The sequence below is a fragment of the Tiliqua scincoides genome, chromosome 1, assembly GCF_035046505.1.
Source record: "Tiliqua scincoides isolate rTilSci1 chromosome 1, rTilSci1.hap2, whole genome shotgun sequence".
NCBI classification, from domain to species: Eukaryota; Metazoa; Chordata; class Lepidosauria; order Squamata; family Scincidae; genus Tiliqua; species Tiliqua scincoides.
In genome coordinates this window covers 194,231,107-194,252,210 of record NC_089821.1, presented here as the reverse complement: position 1 = coordinate 194,252,210, position 21,104 = coordinate 194,231,107, and the positions used below count along the sequence as shown (strand labels likewise).

General features: G+C 44.2%; 1 protein-coding gene across 2 annotated transcripts in view; it reads left to right on the top strand.

The window, feature by feature from the left end:
* The first annotated feature begins 6,378 nt into the window (after positions 1-6,378).
* Positions 6,379-21,104, top strand: part of SCML4 (Scm polycomb group protein like 4) — a 62,163-nt gene continuing 47,437 nt past the window's right edge. Inside the window, exon 1 of one of the 2 annotated variants that reach the window (XM_066610401.1) lies at positions 6,379-6,579. In XM_066610401.1, the coding sequence (XP_066466498.1) occupies positions 6,379-6,579 (201 nt within the window). The remainder of the gene's footprint in view (positions 6,580-21,104) is intronic. The other variant, XM_066610409.1, reaches the window with a different exon arrangement.

The following is a 21,104-nucleotide window of genomic DNA, read 5'->3' as shown; positions in this document are numbered from 1 at the left end:
AAGGCTGCAGGAGAGGAGTATCTGCAGCAATGGTGCACTCTGGATCTTATCCTCCTTACCCACAGTCTCCCTGGCCCCTTTCTCTCCTCAGACTTGCCCAAGCAGACACAATGTGGGATAGGAGGCTTGCAGAGGGGAAAGGGGATTTAAATTCCCTTTCATTTCTGAAGCCTCCTACCGACCCCACATCAACTGGATACAGCACATACGTTTTTGATGCAGCTGCACTGGTAGGGGGATCAGTGATGTACAAAGTGGGTGACCAGGGAGGGTGGGCCCCAGGTTTCAGGCTGCAGGGGTTATCCAAGAATCCAGTAGAGTATGGGGGATGATGCGCCCATCTCCACAGTACTCCGGATGTTCCCTAGAGTCTCCAGGGAGGCAGTGGGCGTAGTGCTCATCGCTTAAAATGGTGAGCTCTTCAAAGTTGGGCCCACCCACCCTCTCTCACCTCCATTTAGCTCTGAAATGGAGCCATTCCAGAAGCGGCACCGGGGGGGGGGGGTCAGACACAGGCACAGGGGTGACACGGTGATGCAGCTGGGTGACATTTCTGCATTACAGTGTTGACCAACCTGGGGTGCCAGGAGGCTCTGGGATGCCACAAGGAGGAAGGATAGGATTGGGCCCCAAATATTAAATATTCATTTATAATACACTTTGGTCTCCTGGAAACTTTTTCAGGTTCATTTCCTTCCAACTGAGTAATGTTGATAAGTATCCTCATCTTTGGAATGAGGAAGAACTCAATCAGAGCAGGCAATTTCCAGACAAGTTGGAAGGTAACTTTTAGACATTAGTCACATACCCTGCTTTGGAAGTCACGGGTGAATCAACTGTTTTGCTCGACAGGAGCCGAGGGGCATCCGGTTCGGGACTCCTCATCCCTATGGGATGAGGATGGGGAGGTTAGAGAACAACAAGACAAAGGCAGGGTAGGAGAAGAAATTGGGAAAGGTAGGGTGATGGGATGTGATAGACGGTTTGGCACAATGAGAGGATGCGGGGACAAAGGAGCGAATAAGCAGCCCATCCTGGGGCATTCCGTGTATAAATGCTTTTATGCGAATGCCCGAAGTCTACAAGCAAAGGTGGGAGAACTGGAATGTCTGGTGACAAGGGAAAATATTGACATAGTGGGCATAACGGAAACCTGGTGGAATGCGGAGAATCAGTGGGATACTGCAATCCCGGGCTAAAACTCTACAGGAGGGACAGGCGGGGTGTGTTGGAGGTGGGATGGCCATTTATGTTAAGGAAGGGATAGAAACCAGCAAAGTAGAGACTGAAGGTGGGTCCGACTCCACCGTAGAATCTCTGTGGGTTAAATTACCAGGCTTGTGCAGCGATGTAATACTGGGGGCGTGCTATCGTCCTCCAGACCAGAAATCTGATGGGGACCTTGAAATGAGGAAACAGATCAGGGAGGTGACAAGGAAGGACAGGGTTGTAATCATGGGGGACTTCAATTATCCTCATATTGACTGGGTCAATTTGTGTTCTGGTCACGATAAGGAGACCGGATTTCTTGACGTGCTAAATGACTGTGGCTTAGATCAGCTAGTCACGGAGCCCACCAGAGGACAGGTGACTCTGGATTTAATTTTGTGCGGTACTCAGGACCTGGTTAGAGATGTAAACGTTACTGAGCCATTGGGGAACAGTGATCATGCTGCGATCCGTTTTGACGTGCACGTTGGGGGAAGAATACCAGGCAAATCTCTAACAAAAACCCTTGACTTCCGACGGGCGGACTTCCCTCAAATGAGGAGGCTGGTTAGAAGGAGGTTGAAAGGGAGGGTAAAAAGAGTCCAGTCTCTCCAGAGTGCATGGAGGCTGCTTAAAACAACAGTAATAGAGGCCCAGTAGAGGTGTATACCGCAAAGAAAGAAGGGTTCCACTAAATCCAGGAGAGTGCCCGCATGGCTAACCAGCCAAGTTAGAGAGGCTGTGAAGGGCAAGGAAGCTTCCTTCCGTAAATGGAAGTCTTGCCCTAATGAAGAGAATAAAAAGGAACATAAACTGTGGCAAAAGAAATGTAAGAAGGTGATAGGGGAGGGCAAGCGAGACTATGAGGAACGCATGGCCAGCAACATTAAGGGGAATAATAAAAGCTTCTTCAAATATGTTAGAAGCAGGAAACCCGCCAGAGAAGCGGTTGGCCCTCTGGATGGTGAGGGAGGGAAAGGGGAGATAAAAGGAGACTTAGAGATGGCAGAGAAATTAAATGAGTTCTTTGCATCTGTTTTCACGGCAGAAGACCTCGGGCAGATACCGCTGCCCGAACAGCCCCTCCTAACCGAGGAGTTAAGTCAGATAGAGGTTAGAAGAGAAGATGTTTCAGACCTCATTGATAAATTAAAGATCAATAAGTCACCGGGCCCTGATGGCATACACCCAAGGGTTATTAAGGAATTGAAGAATGAAGTTGCTGATCTCTTGACTAAGGTATGCAACTTGTCCCTCAAAATGGCCACAGTGCCAGAAGATTGGAGGATAGCAAATGTCACGCCTATTTTTAAAAAGGGAAAGTGGGGGGACCCGGGAAACTATAGGCCGGTCAGCCTAACATCCATACCGGGTAAGATGGTGGAATGCCTCATCAAAGATAGGATCTCAAAACACATAGACAAACAGGCCTTGCTGAGGGAGAGTCAGCATGGCTTCTGTAAGGGTAAGTCTTGCCTCACGAACCTTATAGAATTCTTTGAAAAGGTCAACAGGCATGTGGATGCGGGAGAACCCGTGGACATTATATATCTGGACTTTCAGAAGGCGTTTGACACGGTCCCTCACCAAAGGCTACTGAAAAAACTCCACAGTCAGGGAATTAGAGGACAGGTCCTCTCGTGGATTGAGAACTGGTTGGAGGCCAGGAAGCAGAGAGTGTGTGTCAATGGGCAATTTTCACAATGGAGAGAGGTGAAAAGCGGTGTGCCCCAAGGATCTGTCCTGGGACCGGTGCTTTTCAACTTCTTCATAAATGACCTGGAGACAGGGTTGAGCAGTGAAGTTGCTAAGTTTGCAGATGACACCAAACTTTTCCGAGTGGTAAAGACCAGAAGTGATTGTGAGGAGCTCCAGAAGGATCTCTCCAGACTGGCAGAATGGGCAGCAAAATGGCAGATGCGCTTCAATGTCAGTAAGTGTAAAGTCATGCACATTGGGGCAAAAAATCAAAACTTTAGATATAGGCTGATGGGTTCTGAGCTGTCTGTGACAGATCAGGAGAGAGATCTTGGGGTGGTGGTGGACAGGTCGATGAAAGTATCGACCCAATGTGCGATGGCAGTGAAGAAGGCCAATTCTATGCTTGGGATCATTAGGAAGGGTATTGAGAACAAAACGGTTAGTATTATAATGCCGTTGTACAAATCAATGGTAAGGCCACACCTGGAGTATTGTGTCCAGTTCTGGTCGCCGCATCTCAAAAAAGACATAGTGGAAATGGAAAAGGTGCAAAAGAGAGCGACTAAGATGATTACGGGGCTGGGGCACCTTCCTTATGAGGAAAGGCTACGGCATTTGGGCCTCTTCAGCCTAGAAAAGAGACGCTTGAGGGGGGACATGATTGAGACATACAAAATTATGCAGGGGATGGACAGAGTGGATAGGGAGATGCTCTTTACACTCTCACATAATACCAGAACCAGGGGACATCCACTAAAATTGAGTGTTGGGCGGGTTAGGACAGACAAAAGAAAATATTTCTTTACTCAGCGCGTGGTCGGTCTGTGGAACTCCTTGCCACAGGATGTGGTGCTGGCGTCTAGCCTAGACGCCTTTAAAAGGGGATTGGACGAGTTTCTGGAGGAAAAATCCATTATGGGGTACAAGCCATGATGTGTATGCGCAACCTCCTGATTTTAGGAATGGGTTAAGTCAGAATGCCAGATGTAGGGGAGAGCACCAGGATGAGGTCTCTTGTTATCTGGTGTGCTCCCTGGGGCATTTGGTGGGCCGCTGTGAGATACAGGAAGCTGGACTTGATGGGCCTATGGCCTGATCCAGTGGGGCTGTTCTTATGTTCTTATGCTCCACTGAATGCATCACCTTTCTAGTCCCCAAGAAGGCTAAATATTTCATGTGAAGTGTGGTAGGGGGTGCCACCAGCTAAGTTGGTGACCCCAAAAGGGCTTTAAGGCTCCTGGGCTGTCTTTTGGACCCCTCATCCACACCCTTCTCTTTGGCTTTTTTAAAAGTAAGGCAAAAAACAGTGGTTTGGTATGTAAGGCCCATTCCATCTGATTCATGTGCTTACATCTTCTGCTTTCATATTGTGACTATATATGGACCTGGATGTGAGAAAAATCTCTGTTCATTTATGGGAAATGTCTGTTCTGAAAGATAAAAAGTTATATCAATAAAATATGTTTACAAAAAAAAACTGGCAGCATCTATTTCAGCAACCTTATCAAATAATTTCTAGTGCCAATCTATGAATTTCTCATCCATCTCTGCAGCATGTGTTTTTTTATATGGTGTTAGACCTTTTACCATGTGTCTGAGAGTTTTGTGCATCTGGTGTTAATGGCATTGTAACCAATCTTCAAATATTGCAGTATGTATATCATGGATATCTCTGAGCTGACTAAGTGCCTGTAATGCTGTTGAAAGATCTGTTATTAACTTGTTTCAAAACAAATGCATTTGCTTCAGCACAAATTGGAGGCAATGCCCCTCCTGTCTTTAACCTGTTTTTGCCTGGCCCACAGGTGTACACATTTGTCCCTATTGCATATATGCAACATTGGGCAGAAATGGCTTAAGGATCACATTGAGCAAATATATTCAGAAATATGGAAGCCTTATTGGGGTCATTGCATCTATTATTGTTTCACTGCGAACTTTCTGCATTGCTTTTAATCTCACATGTAACGGGGATTAATCCTAGAAAACTACCATATACTCTTAATAGTGGCTCTGTTTATGACTGTGGCTTTCCAGGGTTTCTAGCAGTTTCTCAGCCGTAGCAGAAGATTGAGAGGAAGGAGTGGATCTTGATGGCACCAGTGTGCCCTAGATCCTAACTCCATTCCTTCTCCCTTACTCTTTTCGGACTTGCAAAAGCTGGTGCAGATCTGAGGAGATCCATTGGGGTAGGGGAGGCTTGCCTCAGGGTAAAGGAACTTAAGTTCCCTTACTTTGAGGAGACCTCCACAACAGTCCCCCTCCCGCAGGATACAGCAAGAACTCCTTTGGCACAGCTGCATCGGTGTCCAATCCAATCCTATCCAACTTTTCAGCATCTATCCAGCTCCAAGGTAAGAAAACAAATATTCCCTTACCTTGAGGAGGCCTCTATGACTGCCCCCCCCAATTGATGGGTGCAACGCATGTCCCATAGCTGCACCAGTGCTGGGATGTTGGATAGGATTGGGACCTTAGTTAGGATTGATCCATAAAGTGCATATCTTGGTTGAGATTATTTTTCCCTAGACTACACCATGCATATATACCCAATTCCACAAAATAATCCCATAAACCCAAATAATCTTATATGGTTTAAGCACGGAATACAGGAATTCATAGAGTCCACATCTGCAAAACTTCTAGGCAGCACAAATGTCTCAGAAAAATTAAAAATATACACTTCTGTTGTGGCAGCATGACTGAGTGAACTGCTGCATACCAAGGTGTTATGAGTTATGCAAACCAACACTGCATGAAATTGAGGCAAGTTAGCCTGCACTACTGATATGTCCTTAATCAACTTTTTTTTTCCCAGCTGACCATTTTATAGCACATCAAGTGCACTGCTAGTGCAGGACTTAACCATTTTCCATCAAAAATGCACTGGGGGATATTACAGTTTTCTAGCTCCCAAACTACAAAATTGTCACTGGGAAAATGTAATGGGTCAATTGTGATTTCTTATGCAGTTCGTCATCAGAATTTTAGACAGTTCCTATGACCTCACTGAGAATGAGTGTCATAGTTTTTCCTCCACCCCACCCAAGCCTTCAAAAACTGAAAATGCCTTTGCATGTGGAAGGCATATTTTCATTTTGCATATTAAAGGAATAGGATAAGCCTTTAGAGCTTTTTTTAATTTGCATCTTTGGTTTCCTAAATATTTATGTTGCTCTTCTGGGAATAGTCTTTTTTTAATAGCAATACTATTTGACAACTCATGAGATTCTGCACTTAGATTACTGTGCACTATGTATAGATTTAAATAAATAATACTGCGAATTGAATAGAATTTCTGGGTCAGGATCTGTAATGTATCTACTGTACAACATCTAAACTTTAACTTCTTGTTGATAGTGAACGACATTCCTAGTGAGTGACAAAATAATGAAATCAGAAAATTGTGGCTCTTATTTTTCCATTTTCAACAAAAGATTTTTTTAAAAAATTACAGCTCCTTTACTTATGAATCATTTGCCATCACTGCCCCCAAGACTCGATACTGGTGACATGCAGTCTCCCAGAATACCAGGTAGAAAAAGAGGAAGACCCCCGCTCCATTCTGCTCCTATGAAAATGGCTGTTCATAATCTTTATTCAACGCCAGCTGGTTCTTTGCCAGTGGTGAAGATCCCAAAGAAGCGAGGAAGGAAACCTGGGTATAAGGTATGTTATCTTCCAGCTCCTTTTATGGCTATTTTCTCCCCTCCTTGTCTAGAATTTAGTTGTACAGATAAGTGTCTAAAACACAGCATTTTCTGTATATTTAGTGCATTAAGAACACTAAGGGCTCAATCCTATTGCCGGGCAGTGCTGGTCTCCTGCGTGCTGCCCTGGCAACAATTGTTGTAAACATGCCACAAGCCTAAGGCACATCACAGTGGCTGGGAAAGGAATAGCGCTGGCAGGGAGGCCAACACAAGTTGGCACCGGGCCTCCATGCCAGTGGGACAACTGGCAGGAGCAACCAGCGGTGAGTATCCTGCCAAGCGGCGGGCAAGCATTCCGGGGTGGGAGGAAGGCAGGGAGGAGCAAAACTGGACAGGGGAGGATGACCCAGAGGCTGCTGCCAAATCCTGTCCCACTCCCAAACCTTGAAACCCTACACAGGTCTCCTTGGTTCTGACCCAGTTAAATAACTGGCACAGATTCAGGTAGACCCCTGGGGGCTGCTGGGGCCCAATGGGATGTTCCCTTACTCTGAGAAGACTTCCGGCTGCCTCCTTGACCCTGCAGGGTACAGCAGCAGCTGTTTCAGCGCTGCTGTACCATGGAGTGACAGCCAGCATAGGACTGGGCTTCCTGGACATTAAAAGCAATGGTTGTTAATGGAAGATTTTCTCTTTAGCCCTTTTGCTAGTTTGTATATACCTTTAATGACTCTTTTGTCAGCCAAGCATACTAGGGCAATGGGTGCAGAAAAATTCTGACCAATGTCCACTGAAAGACAAAAAGGGAGAAGATCATAAGAACAGCCCCGCTGGATCAGGCCATAGGCCTATCTAGTCCAGCTTTCTGTATTTCACAGTGGCCCACCAAATGCCCCAGGGAGCACACCAGATAACAAGAGACCTCATCCTGGTGCCCTCCCTTGCACCTGGCATTCTGACATAGCCCATTTCTAAAATCAGGAGGTTGCACATACGCATCATGGCTTGTAACCCATGATGACTTTTTCTGCAGAAAAGATGCTCCTGATCCATGCTCATTTTGCTCACCACCACTGCTAACTAACTGAAGAGCAGGGAGGGCATTCTTTCAATGTTGTACTAGCGTACTACTTAGGGCCTTAGCAGCCTCTGCAGTCTGAGTGCCTCACTGATTCATGCCAGTTCAGCCTTCCAGAACTTCTTTGCAGGTGCAGGGTTGCTATACCGGCTCCACATCAACTGCTTCCTTGGCTGCTCTTCTGTGATAGTTCCAGGAATTTTAGGTGATGCTTTCTTTGTCTTGGCAGCAGCTACTCCAATATTTAAACTGAATGTTTAAACTGAACAGGAGCACATGTATTAGTAGCAAAAACATGATCCATGAATTTTGTTTGTGTAAATATCTTTTTTGAGTGATGGCGTAGGTATTTAGGAAGAAATATTCCATGTGCTAAGCATTGTTCATCCGGAGAAACTTTAAGAAGAAACAGGTCTACATTTGCAATTTTCTTATGTGCTAAGAATGGCAAAAGATTCTTTTTGTGTCTGTTTCCACTAGACCAGCGATTTTCAACTTTTTTCATCTCATGGCACATTGATAAGGTGCTAAAGTTGTCAAGATACACCATCAGGTTTTGGACAATTGACAAGGCATACCTCACTGCTGGCTGGGGGCCTCAAATCCCCCAATGGCCCTACTAATAAATGACCCTCCCCAAAACTCCTGTGACGTACCTGCAGACCATTTCAACACATTGACTATTTCAATGTGTTGAAAATCACTGCACCAGATCAGGGGTGAACAAACCTGATCAGGAGTACTTGCCAGGGCACATGCCTGATTGCAGGCAACTGTGTACAGTTAGAGGTACACTCCAAAATCCTCTATTATCTTTCCTGGGTCACACCCCTTGGATTATATGTCACTTCATTGGCCTCTGTCTAGGGAGGCCCTCCAGCTTGGTGGTGTTTGTCTTTTAAATAGTTAAGAATTTTTGGCTTTGACCTGCTGTTGATACTTTGTTAATTGTTGTCCAGAACTGTGTCTGTTATATGGGTTGACTTTACCTTGTTTTAAAGTGTTTTAGTTTCTGATTGTAATTTCAAAAATGTTGTGAACCTTCTGTTGTGGTTCTACAGACTGCGTTGAATTGATGTGTGTTTGTTCACCTCCCGCAGTTGCCAAGAGTGTTATAGAGTACAACAAACGCGAGCTTTTGTTAAATGCCTCCCAAGTAAAATGGAATGTACCTCTGCTTTTTAAACTAAAATTGAAGCAAACCTTCACATGGTCATATTTCAATTCCTGCCCTCCCCAAAGAAAAGTACGAGATGTTTTACATAATAGTCTTAGTACAACCAGTGGTGTCACTAGGGTTTGTGTCACCCGGTGTGGGAGGCCCTATGATGGACCTCCTCCCATGCAATGGGTGGAGCAATGCCCCAGGCAGTGGGCATGGTGATGTACCATTGTCCTGCCCCCACTGGTTTTTTGGCTATAACTTTTGATAGAATACAGCTCTTTCAATGTGGTTTGTTTCATTGCATTCTGCTTGAAATTATGCATCAATTGATATATAACATGATGGTATTATTCAAAAATATAAAGATTTTAAAAATTTTGGACAGTAGTGGTGTCACCCCCCCCTTGTGCGTGTCACCTGGTGCAGCCTGCATCCCTATAGTGATGCCACTGAATACAACCCAACAAAGATACTCTTCCATTTCTCCATGTAGTTTGCTCAACTACAAGAGAAATGAAGAAAAATGGTAGGCTGTCAATTGAAGATCATTCATTATTCTGGTTTACTGTAATCATATCTATCATCCAATAGGCAAGAATGGCAGGTTCAGGGATGGTGATAATTCTTCATAAACGAAGACCAGAAATAAGATATCTTTTAATAAGCAATGGCTTCCGGCCATCTTGTTGTTGTCGGCCATCTTAACACTCAATGCATCTGACTTTGTGCTTTTCATTAGCATTGAAGATCTGTACACCGAAACAGCATTACATCGAGTAGTGTTTGACTCCCCACTGTTAATGCATGCAGCCCCCAATTGAAGTGCACAGGTAGCTAGAATCAGAGAATACACTTGGTGATGGGTAGATCTCTTGATTTAATTAGCCGACAAATGGCATGGGTTTCTCCTACCATCAGACTTTTTTACGTGCATTTTTAAAAGCTCCTGCAACTTCAAATGGCAGACGACCAACTTTCTTTTTGGCAACTGGATTATTGGAGAACAGATTTAGAAAAATGTGTCTGTATTTTACAAAAAAAAATATGAATTTACAATCTGGGTTAAAATTTATTTTGATGAAGGTTTGAGCAACCTTATTATCATCTGATAATATAAATTTTTTTTCAGCTGGTGTTAAAGAATCCTGATTATCTTTCTATATCTATAAAGAGCTGATTATCCCAGTACTTTCCATTGTGGTATCTCAGGGCCCAATCCTAATCAACTTTCCAGGACTGATGCAGCTGCAATGCAGCCCCAGGGTAAGGGAACAAACATTCTCACTTTACCAGTTGTTCAGGTAACTGGTCTCCATGGAGATTGATTTATCAGGAAATTGATTTGTGAGGCCTTCATGACTGCCCCCCACAGAAGAATGCAGAGAGTGTCCCATTGACCCAGCTGCATCAGCCCTGAAAAGTTGAATAGGATTGGGCCCACAGAGATATCTCTTAGCTACACCCAATAACTCTGCGTGCGTGCGTGCAGACAACCTAGATCATAACCTGAAATTAGTGCTTGGTGGAAGATGACTTAGCATGATGTCTCAGAGTTTTGTGAAAACTGATCTGCATGGATTTCAGGGCCTATGGAGACCACTGATATTAATTACTAATTCACTCATGTAGTGGAGTCGTAGCATCAGCATTGCATTTCTGCCAGGCTGCAACCTGCATCAATTGCATGAGAGTAGCTGGAGTGCTCTGAAATAGCTGCCTGAAAGTTCCCGCAGAATATTTTTCCAAGTTCTCACTTTACCAGTTGTTCAGGTAACTGGTCTCCATGGAGATTGATTTAACAGGAAATTGATTTGTGAGGAAGCCCATGTAGATAAATTAGTTACTGTAGGATCAGATTCTTTTGGAGAAAAAAAACAACGGAGGTTTGTGGTTTCTTTGTAGCCATTTCACTAATGTGCACTGGGCATACTGTGGAAATTTACTGCAAACTCATCAAGTGTTAACCCTAAAGCTACATCAGGCCAGCCTCCTTTGTTTCCCATCAACCCAAATTATTTGAAAAGGAGTATAAGTCAACTTGTACTTGTGATTCTCGTTTCTCAGATGGCAAATATTTAAATCCTTCTGTGACAGGTGGTTAAAACTTCCAGTGAAGTTCAATACATTCCAAACAGGATTGCCAGGTCCTCACCTGGAGACAATGCTTGCTTATACATTTTCAGTGCGCAAATTAAGGAAGCTGTAGCTGCTGCCCTTTTTACCTACCCTCTTTCCTTACCTGCTGTGGTTAGCAGAATTCTCATTTTTCTCTACAGCACAGAGACAGGGAGGGGGTGTTTCGGGGTGAGGGAGGGTGGAACGGGGCCCAGATCAAGCTCAGGAGGGGGGGGTGGGATTTGCAGAGCAGGCCTCCACCATATCATAACCCCCATCCTGGGTTTGTGGCTTTACATGGGGCAAGTTGGACTTATACCTGCTATCTAGCAGGTGCAGATCCATAGGGCAGTTTGGAGTGTTACTTGGCTTAATAATAATAATACAGGTATTTCTATACTGCCTTTCTTGGTTGTCAGATTTCTTCTCAGACTTTAATTCAAGGCGGTTTACATAGGCAGGCTGTTTAAATCCCCGTAGGGATTTTTACAATTAAAGAAGGTTCTATCTTTCAAGAACCACACAACATTTCAGATGGAACTTTTGCAGTCTGTATCACTTTCTGGCCTCCTCCCACACAGGCTGACAAGCAGCTCCTTCCAAAGAGCAGGTGGAATAACTCGGCTCAGCTTGTCAGCTGCTTCAAGGTCTCGCCATGCGGTAGCCTCGAACTGGCGACCTTCAGATGTTATTTTCAGGCAAGTGGAGGCTCAACCCTCTAGACCAGACCTCCTGCTTAAGCTTAAGGCTTAAGGGGTGTTACTTGGCTTACCCTGAAGAGACCTCCAGCCTGCTCCTGGAGAGCACTGGATATAGCAGAGGCCATGCAGCCCTGCTGTTCCAGTGCTAATTAGGATTGGCTATGAATGGTTTCAACAATCTGGGCATCCCTGACTGTCCCTTGATCTCATCAGGTGGGGTTGGCTGCCCAATAGCCTGTTGCATGTCAATCCCAGCAGGTGGGCTGGTTAGAGTCTATTATTCTGGCTGGGGAAAAGCAAGACATGAAGATGAACAATTCACAGAATGACTTGGCTGCTTTACCATCAGGAATTGTGCTGAATTCAGAGGGAAGCATTCCTGGACAATACAGTAGGATGTCTCAGCAGCCTTTTTTTTATTTTTATTTTAAAAAAAAGGATATTGAAGCATCATGAAACCTCCCTGGAGCTAGAAAGGTTCCAAAGTATAGAAGAATCAGGGACTTTCACCACAACATAGCAACCTTAATTCCAAGTGGTTGGAAACAAAAGTGTTAAGAGATTCCTGATACAAGTACACTCATACTCAGTGTAAATTGTAGGCCTTACTATAGTAAAAAGAATTGGAAGCTTTGCATGACAGGAAGCAGAAGCCACTGCAATATCTTCCCTTCTCACTTGACCTTATTACAGCTGCTTTATACTGGTTAAAATGTATTTAGCAGCCAGAGTATATTAGGCACCTATACTTACTCATCTTGGCACCAGCCTTGTTAGTAGATTTTTATCAAGATTTCCTCTGCCAACAGCTATAACTGTTTTCCTCTGTTTAGCTTAATAGATCACCATTGTAAATGTCTAACTTGGTTTAACTTCATGGCTTTTCTTTTCCCTGTTGCCTAAACCTTTCCTTAACTGAGGCTGAAGGAAGGCATTCGCTTTGACGGTTTCTGTTATGTGTGTTTTTCCCTGCCTTCACCACATTGCTCTTTCACTTGACTGGAGCAAGTGCCTTGGGAACTTCTGTGCTGTCATTCTCTTCACAGCATAACATATCAAAAGGAACATCCAATCAGTATTAAAAACTGCAAGATAAACCATTTCTAATGGTGAAATAAGCATTCCAGCCAACGCTGGTCTCATTAACTTGTGCTATGCTAACTAGGGTTGATATGGTAGCACTTCATGACCACCACATTGGAGATCTTACTTCTGATATTTATTCCACCAATGGGCCTTATCCATGTAAGAGATTCGCATTTTCATAAAGCCATATTTTGAGAACCAGTCTCCACGTGTTCCTCCCACACAAGCTACATTTTTTACTGGATAGCCATGTTTGAATAAAAAAATTGACTCTCTTGGCTCCAGCAGAGTGATTTCCAGCGGAACAGTGTTATTGTAGCGAGTGGCACCTTAAGGGTTAAATAGCCACTTAGGAGAGGTAATTTTCAGCAGGAAAACAGTGTAGAAGTAAAGAACTATAAAAACCCTTTATTGCTGGACTGCAGTTCCAATCCGAATTGAGGCCCCACAGAGCTGCTACTCTCAAGTAAATTTAAACCTGCAACTGCTAAATGTGCAGTTTGGTCCTTATATGAACTGCAATATGCAGAGGGAGTCTCAAATGTTGGCCAGGGTGGGACAGCAACTGAGAGCCCACAACCATCAGAGGACCCACCTGACTGGGCCAACTCGGAACGGAATGTGCCACCGCAGGCAGGTGGGGGCTCTATGGGGGGACCAGCACAGGTTTCTGGCCCAGAGCCCCAAGCAACTGACACCAGTGCTTGCTGTACTGTGTGAACAGCATGGGCAATTGTGTAATGAGTAGAGGAGGTACAGCTTTTAGCACAAGAATCCACAGGACATTTTATATTTTGAGGAGTGTGTTGGTATTTGCATTATACCTGTGCCGTTGATTTAACAGAACAGAATGGAACGCATTGAGCCAGGAGAGCTCAAAGTTTCTATATGTATTGATGTTGCCAAAACGCTTCAAAGAGTGTGCATTCAAACAAATACAGAGCCGCATACAGTGAGAGTTTTTCAACTATCCTCCTATGAAGGCTTCGAAAGTGCAGGCTTGGTTATTTGCAGTTCCTTTTTATAGGCTGAGCCAGGCAACAGCTACCTGTAAATGCTCAGAATTCCAAGGAAGGGGGCAAGGCTCCAGAATAGTGCTTAACTCTTTGTGTAGCCGAAATCAGCTTTCTGCCTGGTTGCAACTATCCCAGGAGTTCTAACGTGGCAAGATGTTGTACATTTTCATGTAATTCACTCTAGGGGGAACATATAGACACTTGTACATATTGGTTAATTGAGGGACAAGGTAAAATAGTGTTATACAGCTGTTATACAGCAAGCTGCTCTTGCTTTAATTTAAAAACACATTGTTTGAAAGGTAGTAGAAAACATGTAATGGTTGATGCTAAAAGTTACTTCTATCCGGTGATCTCCACTTTCTCGGGCAAACGGGATCATTTCACTTATTGATTTATGGTATTCTCTGAAGTCTATGTTGGATCCAAATTAGGATTTGTAACATGTAATTTTCTCCTCCATTGATTTTGATTGTCTGCTTGAAAATTAACTTCACACCAGACAGGTTTTTATGCAGCTTTGTATACACATGTCTTTATTACAGGAAGTGTGGTGTTTTGTTTTGTTTTTTAATATAAATTTTATTACACTAAAGCAGAAATGCCCAGGTGTCTTAAAAACACTCTTGAGTTCAAGACATACCAAGACTTTCACTGTCAGAGAGAACAGCGTGTATCTGCAAATGGACCTGTTCTGTGCCCACTTCAGGCTCTTGACCTTTCATTTCCTCATTAGGACAAAATATTTGTGACAATAGGGCAGCCTAATCCTAACCTGTGCTGGAACAGTGGCCTCCGCTGTATCCAGCACCAGTTAGGAGGTGGCTGGAGGTCAACTCGGAATAAGGGAATATTTTTCCCCTTACACCATGTCGAGTCCCAGCCACTGCTATGGAAGTACTTGGATCAGCTCCAGTGAAATCACTGGTGCAATTTGAGCGGCCCATGTAAGGCTACCTGGGCCAAGGGTGAGGTTAGGATTCAGTGTGTGATGCCACAGCCAATACCAGCCCTCTCCTGGACCAGATCCACCTTCTGTCCTGCCCTCCCCCCACCCAAAAACCACCTCTTGTCCTGCCCTCCCTCTGACTGGCACAAACGTACCCGGTCTGGGGGACTCGGGGATGGGATCTGGCGGGAGCAGGCTGGTGCACGTCCTTGTACTAGCACGGCCTGCCCCCAGTCACCACAAATATGCCTTACCTCATGTTTGCGACACCTGGGAGCCGGCACAGTGGGTCTATGCTAGCAAAAGGTAAGGCTTGGATTGGGCTCTAGGTGATCCATTCCACTGTTGCCATGTTAACAGCTTTTTCAAGTTGAGTGGGTTAAAATAATTTTTTTCCCCCCAGACACTTCAATTCTGCTTTTTTTCCATTTTAATAAAATAGAGCAGCTCAGTGGCATGTGCTATGGATCCAAGAAATATTGTGTGGGAACATCACAGGAAGCAATCTCTCTCAAACCACCTTCAATTGTCTTTCAAATGATAGTAAGCCTCCAGGGTATTTAATTAGGTTCCTACAAATGCTTGCCATTAGGGTAAATATTGACCCTGTTTTTCTGGTAGACTAGCAATTATTCAGCCTAACCAGCTGCTGTCCACAGTAGGTTTGGAGAAGATGCTGTTCTGTCGTGTATTTTCCTATTGTGCGTTGAGCTGCGCCTAGGCCATTGTGAAAGAGCTCACTATGACCCGCCTGTAGTGTGGCAGCAGGAGATAGTGATGGTAGAAACTGCAGCTAGTGAAGGAAGAAAGAAGCTATTGTACAGAGGTCCAGCTGGAGATGGGTTTGTGCCAGCAATGAGTGAAGAGTGATAAGATTATTACTTGCATGTGTGCTGCATGTCTGTGTGTGTTTGGTGATATAGTAGTAAATGTTGGAGTGCAGGAGCTTATCATGACACTCCCATGGCCGTATCCCCATAACCACATTAACACTAAGATTACATGACTATAAAAATCAATTTCAAATTTTTTCATTAGAGTGTTTTCTTCTCCTGCCACTTAATCCTATTTATTATACTACATTTAATATTCAAGCTCATTTCATTCCAGTCTGTTTGAGTGAGTTGCAATCATGTTTTTGAAAACCATAAAAATTGAAAAATTAATGTAAAATCTATCCCAGATAAATATAAAAGAATGCTACTAGCCTAATATACAGTGAGAATCTCTGCAGGTTTATTCAGAAGTAAACATGTGTGTTCAGTAAGATTTATTTCTTGGTAAATTTTAATAGAATTGTAGTCTTAATGTAACAAGAGCCACATACTGCCCCTCAGACAGCTCTTGGGAAAGGTGATGGGGTAGGCCAGTGGTTTACAATCCAATCCAATAACCTTTATTGGCATACGTAGATAATACATGTGGCAACAGCCAACTACAAGAGAAAACATAGATGGACATAGGGTAGTATAAAAACAGAAATTAATAGAATAAAATAGGGTATGGAACATTGTCTGTAGTAGGCTAAGCAGATAGACTAGGGGTGCAATCCTAACCCCTTATGTCAGTGCTTTCCAGCACTGACATAAGGGCAATGGAGTTCCGAGGTAAGGGAACAAACATTCTGTTACTTTGAGGAGACCTCTGTGAGTGACACCCAACTGCAGGATGCAGCACACGTCCCATTGGCACCGCTATGTCAGTGCTGGAAAGCACTGACATAAGGGGTTAGGATTGCACCTTAGGTGTACTTGGAGGACACTGAAACTAAGAATTTAGAAACCATCTCAATTATATCAATTGTACATTACAGCATCTCCATTATATCAATTGTGGTTTCCAAAGTGTACCATGTGATACTGTGGGGTCAGGATTAAAGGGGAATTTAATCTTGGGGTACAAAGTTTCTTTTGGGCCCCTTCCCAAAGGGGGAGGGGATGAAAAAGAGAAGGGAGGGTGGGGTCAAAAAAAGATGGACAGAAGAGGGCAGGAGAGGGTAGCAACAACCAGAAAAGTCTTTGGAACCCAGGTCTACTGGGCTTCCCAATGCAGAGCCCTGATCTATCTGCTTGTGCAGCTTCCGCAGCCAGATACAGTAATATGGAAAAACAAACACACTCCTAAGTCTTTCTAAAATCTCTTAAATATAGAAAATCATTGCAGAAAATTAGCACCATCGTATTTAGGCTCACATTAGGATAGAGAGTGTCCTGTTCTGCATTGTTCTGCAAAACAATTGTTCTGCAGCAGTTGTGTCCCTGAGCTCCTATACACTCCTTCATGCAAGCGCATCTACACGCCAAAGAGCTATTGTCACAGGCCAGTTTCCTCCCAGATTTGACACTGTGCTAAAGAGTGTCATGTACGCATTCCTTGGCCTAGCACATATGGCTTTCGGTAGCAGCAGCAACTGCAGACCTGGCATCCCATGCAGGAAGCAAGTCCAGGTAAGATAGGAAAATAATAAGAGCCAGGAAATTTCTAGGCTCTCCTTTGTCTGCTGGGCACCCTTTTTGATCCTGGACCTGAAAGCAAATTACCCCCTTTACCCCCCTCTCACGGGCCTTGCTTGGGTCATTGTGAGGTACTTGCTGGGGTGTTACATGCTTTCTGCTGCCCCAGCAGAGAGACCGTGGTACGAGCATCCAAACAGTGACAGATGGTTCAGCATGATGGGCAGAGCTGCAGCATAGAAGATTGCACACTGCAAAAAGCCCTCCTACCCACCCTGACCCTCTTACCGCTGTTTGGAGACTTGCAATGTCCTCCAAACCCAGAAGTGAGTGGCCAGTGATGTCATCATGTGATGCATTTCACGTCACCACCACTTATTTATGGGTTCCTAGGGTGTCGCAGTCCCAGTAAGTTTAAGAACAGATGGCCTAGGCCCTAGACATTATTATATGCCCCTAGAAAATTATTGAGTTATCTCCTACTGAGTCTGATGCTTCTTCTCAATGGGCAGCCCAATCCTAACCCGTGCTGAAACAGGCATAAGAAGAGTCCCACTGGATCAGGCCAAAGGCCCATCTAGTTCAGCTCCTGTATTTCACAATAGCCCACCAGATCGGGTAAACCCATCACCTGGCCTGCCCCGTATCCAGCATGGGATTGGGGCTGGCTGTGGCTCAGCGCAGGGCAAGAGGGCTGATTCTCCTTACCCCAGCAGTTGACCCAGTGGGGCTACTCAGATCTGCACCACCTAAAAAGGTGGAGCACTCCTCTGCCCCAGAACACCCCATTCCACTCTCCCCCACCTTCACCAGACCCTCTGGTGCTGGTCTGATTCAGCCGGTGCATACTTACTGGTCCGCAGGTGTAATGGCACTGGGGTTGGCTTCCTGACTCTTGAGGTGGCATGAAAGTGCTGTAACACCTCCAAGCTGGCACAAGGGATTTGCACCTACCCAGGAGTGAATATGGATTTATTTATTTACGTCATTTGTACCCCGCTTTTCTCCCCAAAGGGACCCAAAGTGGCTTACAATAATCATTAAAAACACTGTTAAAAAATGAATTAAAACAAGGTAAAAACACATTAATAACAAGAACATTCTTAAAAATAGCTATTTTAGGATTTCGCCCTAAGATCCATTGAAAAAAGTTTCAAATGCTGCACCTGAGTAGTTCTGCTGATGACCTCATTCCTCCTGATGTAGGAGAAGTCCTGAAGCTTCTTCCCCCACCCCTCTCAACTATACCCCTAGATATATGCTGCCAAGTTATGTCTAGATAAATTGCTAAATGCATCAAAGCTTCCCTGAATGCTATTTAGAAAGACCTGTATCTTGTAACTTTATAGGAGATATGCTTTCCAATATTAATGCTGACACTCATGGAAGTATGGTGAAATATATTTACAGGATCATTTATTTCAGAAGCATGTATACGTATACCCACTTTAAGTTCATAGGCTTCAGCTAAGTAGCATACCTCTGTTCCTTGAAATTCATTGTGATCTTTGCATTCTGTGCCAGGAATGGCATTTGAAAAGGAAAAAATGCTTCTCTGAGTATGTAGATTTCAGACAATTGACTTTTAAAATGTGCTTTTTCATATTATATACTGTCATATTACTTTTTAATGGCTAATAAATAGTGACATAAATTTTGATGTCAGAAAGTGACAGGAAAGTGCTGGAGCAAAAAAAAAAAGATGAAATACAGTTTTCTGAGTAAGCATTTGACAGGAGTTCTGAGTTTGTGTTTAGAAGTGTAATGTATTCTGTTTTGCAAGGCCAACCTTGAAGAATGGAATGGTCCCATATTAGATTAGAAATGGCACTGTTAAGAGTGAGAGATACCTAGTTGAAAGGAAGGAGTAGCAAAGGTAAGTGTACATCTAGTCCAGCATTTCTCAATCAGTGGCACGTGTACCACCGATGGCACTGGAGGTGGTGCCTGGCAGTATATGTTTGACCCTGGACCCCACCTGGCAGCGAGACAAGTGACACAGTGCAACAAGCAGTGGTAAGAGGCTTGGCAGGCAGAGCTCCAGGGTGCACTTCTCACATGCTTAAAAAAGCTCTTCTGTCCGCACTGAGCCTCTTACATGTGTCTGTTGTATCTGACCTCCCAATCTGGAAGTAACTGGCAATGACATCATTGCTAGTTACTTTTGGTGGTATTCCCAACAGGTGGACCATGCAGAGTGGTACAGCAGGGGACAAACAATGAGAAATACTGATCTAGTCTCCTTTCTTGTCTTGGGAGAAGATGGTTTCCTTTAGCTGGCACTGTGAATAACCAGCAGGAACATCTGTTGAGTTAGTCCACTGTATGCAATTTAGAACATGCAGGAGGGCAACTCTAGAAGACAGAGGACTAAAAGGAAAGGAGTGTTGACAGGTGCTGTTAACAGTCTCGTGCTAATATAAGATTAAATAAACTCACAGTAGGGCTACCAGAGACAAACATGAAGTCCTCCTGCTCCTTCCTGTGCTGGGGAAAGAGGGATGGACAAAAGGAAGAACACGTGAAAGGAGGTGATGCTTAGACACAAGAAATTTACAGATACAGGCTGTAATTCTAACAAGGTTCAGGTGGCAATTCTAACAAAGAAAAGTTACTTCATGTAGGAAAAAAATGGTTGGCAACCTTCAGTCTCGAAAGACTTTGGTATAAGCCTACAGCACCCAGTATTCCCAGGCGGTCTCCCATCCAAGTACTAACCAGGCCTGACCCTGCTTAGCTTCCAAGATCAGACAAGATTGGGCATGTGCAGGGTAGGAAAAAAGGGTCAATGAATATAAATTAAGCAAAGCCATATAGTGGAAGACCCCTTTTCAACTGCTCTCCACCAACCCCCACCTGCTATCAATAAAACAGGAGCAGAAGCAGGAAAAAAAGGGTTTCAAATAAATATACTTTACATGCAATTCACAAATATGTACCTCTTTGTGGATGTATAGTCTCTAAACTTTGGAACAGGGAATCCTAGAACTATTCCCTTTGCATGGGTGTGTGCAACTTCATGACATGGTGGACTCCATGTGGTTGGTCAGATTTCCTGGAGGCAGGTCCTGCACCTGGTAAGATCAGGAGCGGAGAGGGTTGAAGGGAGATATGGAAGGAATCAGGTATTGGTCAAAGAAGATAAGAGCAAAACTCTGAGGGCCCAATCCTATCTAACTTTCCAGCTCCGGTGCAGCTGCAGTGCGGCCTGGAGGTAAGGGAACAAATGTTTCCATACCTTGAGGAGGCCTCTGTGACTGCCCCACTACCACAGGATGCAGCACACACCCCATTGGCACAACTGCACCGGCAAAGGAAAATTAGATAGGATTGAGCCCAGAGACAGGTGGCCTCTGAGTCATCTGCCGCCTGGAAAATGCACTGCCCCTTGTGTCCTGCAGGCACTTCAGAAGAGAAATGGGCAATGATAGATAGGTGAACTCCCAGTGTGTGTGTAGACAGGATGGCAAAGGGGAGGTATCTTTGTCTGATTATGTGCCTGTTTAATGACTTTTTGAACAAATTCACTCTCTAGCAACCTTAGTCTGGAATGGCAGGGGATATGATATGGGCTAGGTTTTATTCAAGATATGGGATATGGGTTTTATTCAAGTAACTGTCACCCTCATGGCTTACAGGATGCAGTATGTAGCTGGCTGCTTCTGCTGTGGTCTTTCAGCAGCTCTCATTTTGGTTAATTTTTAGAGCCACTGATAGGTAGCAAACCCCAAAGATTAAGGATCAAAGATTGAAGCAATAATCACATATTATATACTGTTAATAATAATTAATAATAATATTATAAGCTTAGAATTTGGGAAATTGCCCTCCTTCCCAACAATGTTTCACCCTGAATGTTCTGAAAATCACCTGCATTTGTGTTGTCCTTTGTTGTGGCCTCTTTTGAATAGCTTACTGATACCAGTGTTTTTGTCACACCCAGTCAGTGGCATCACGAGGGGGACTGACAGCACTGGG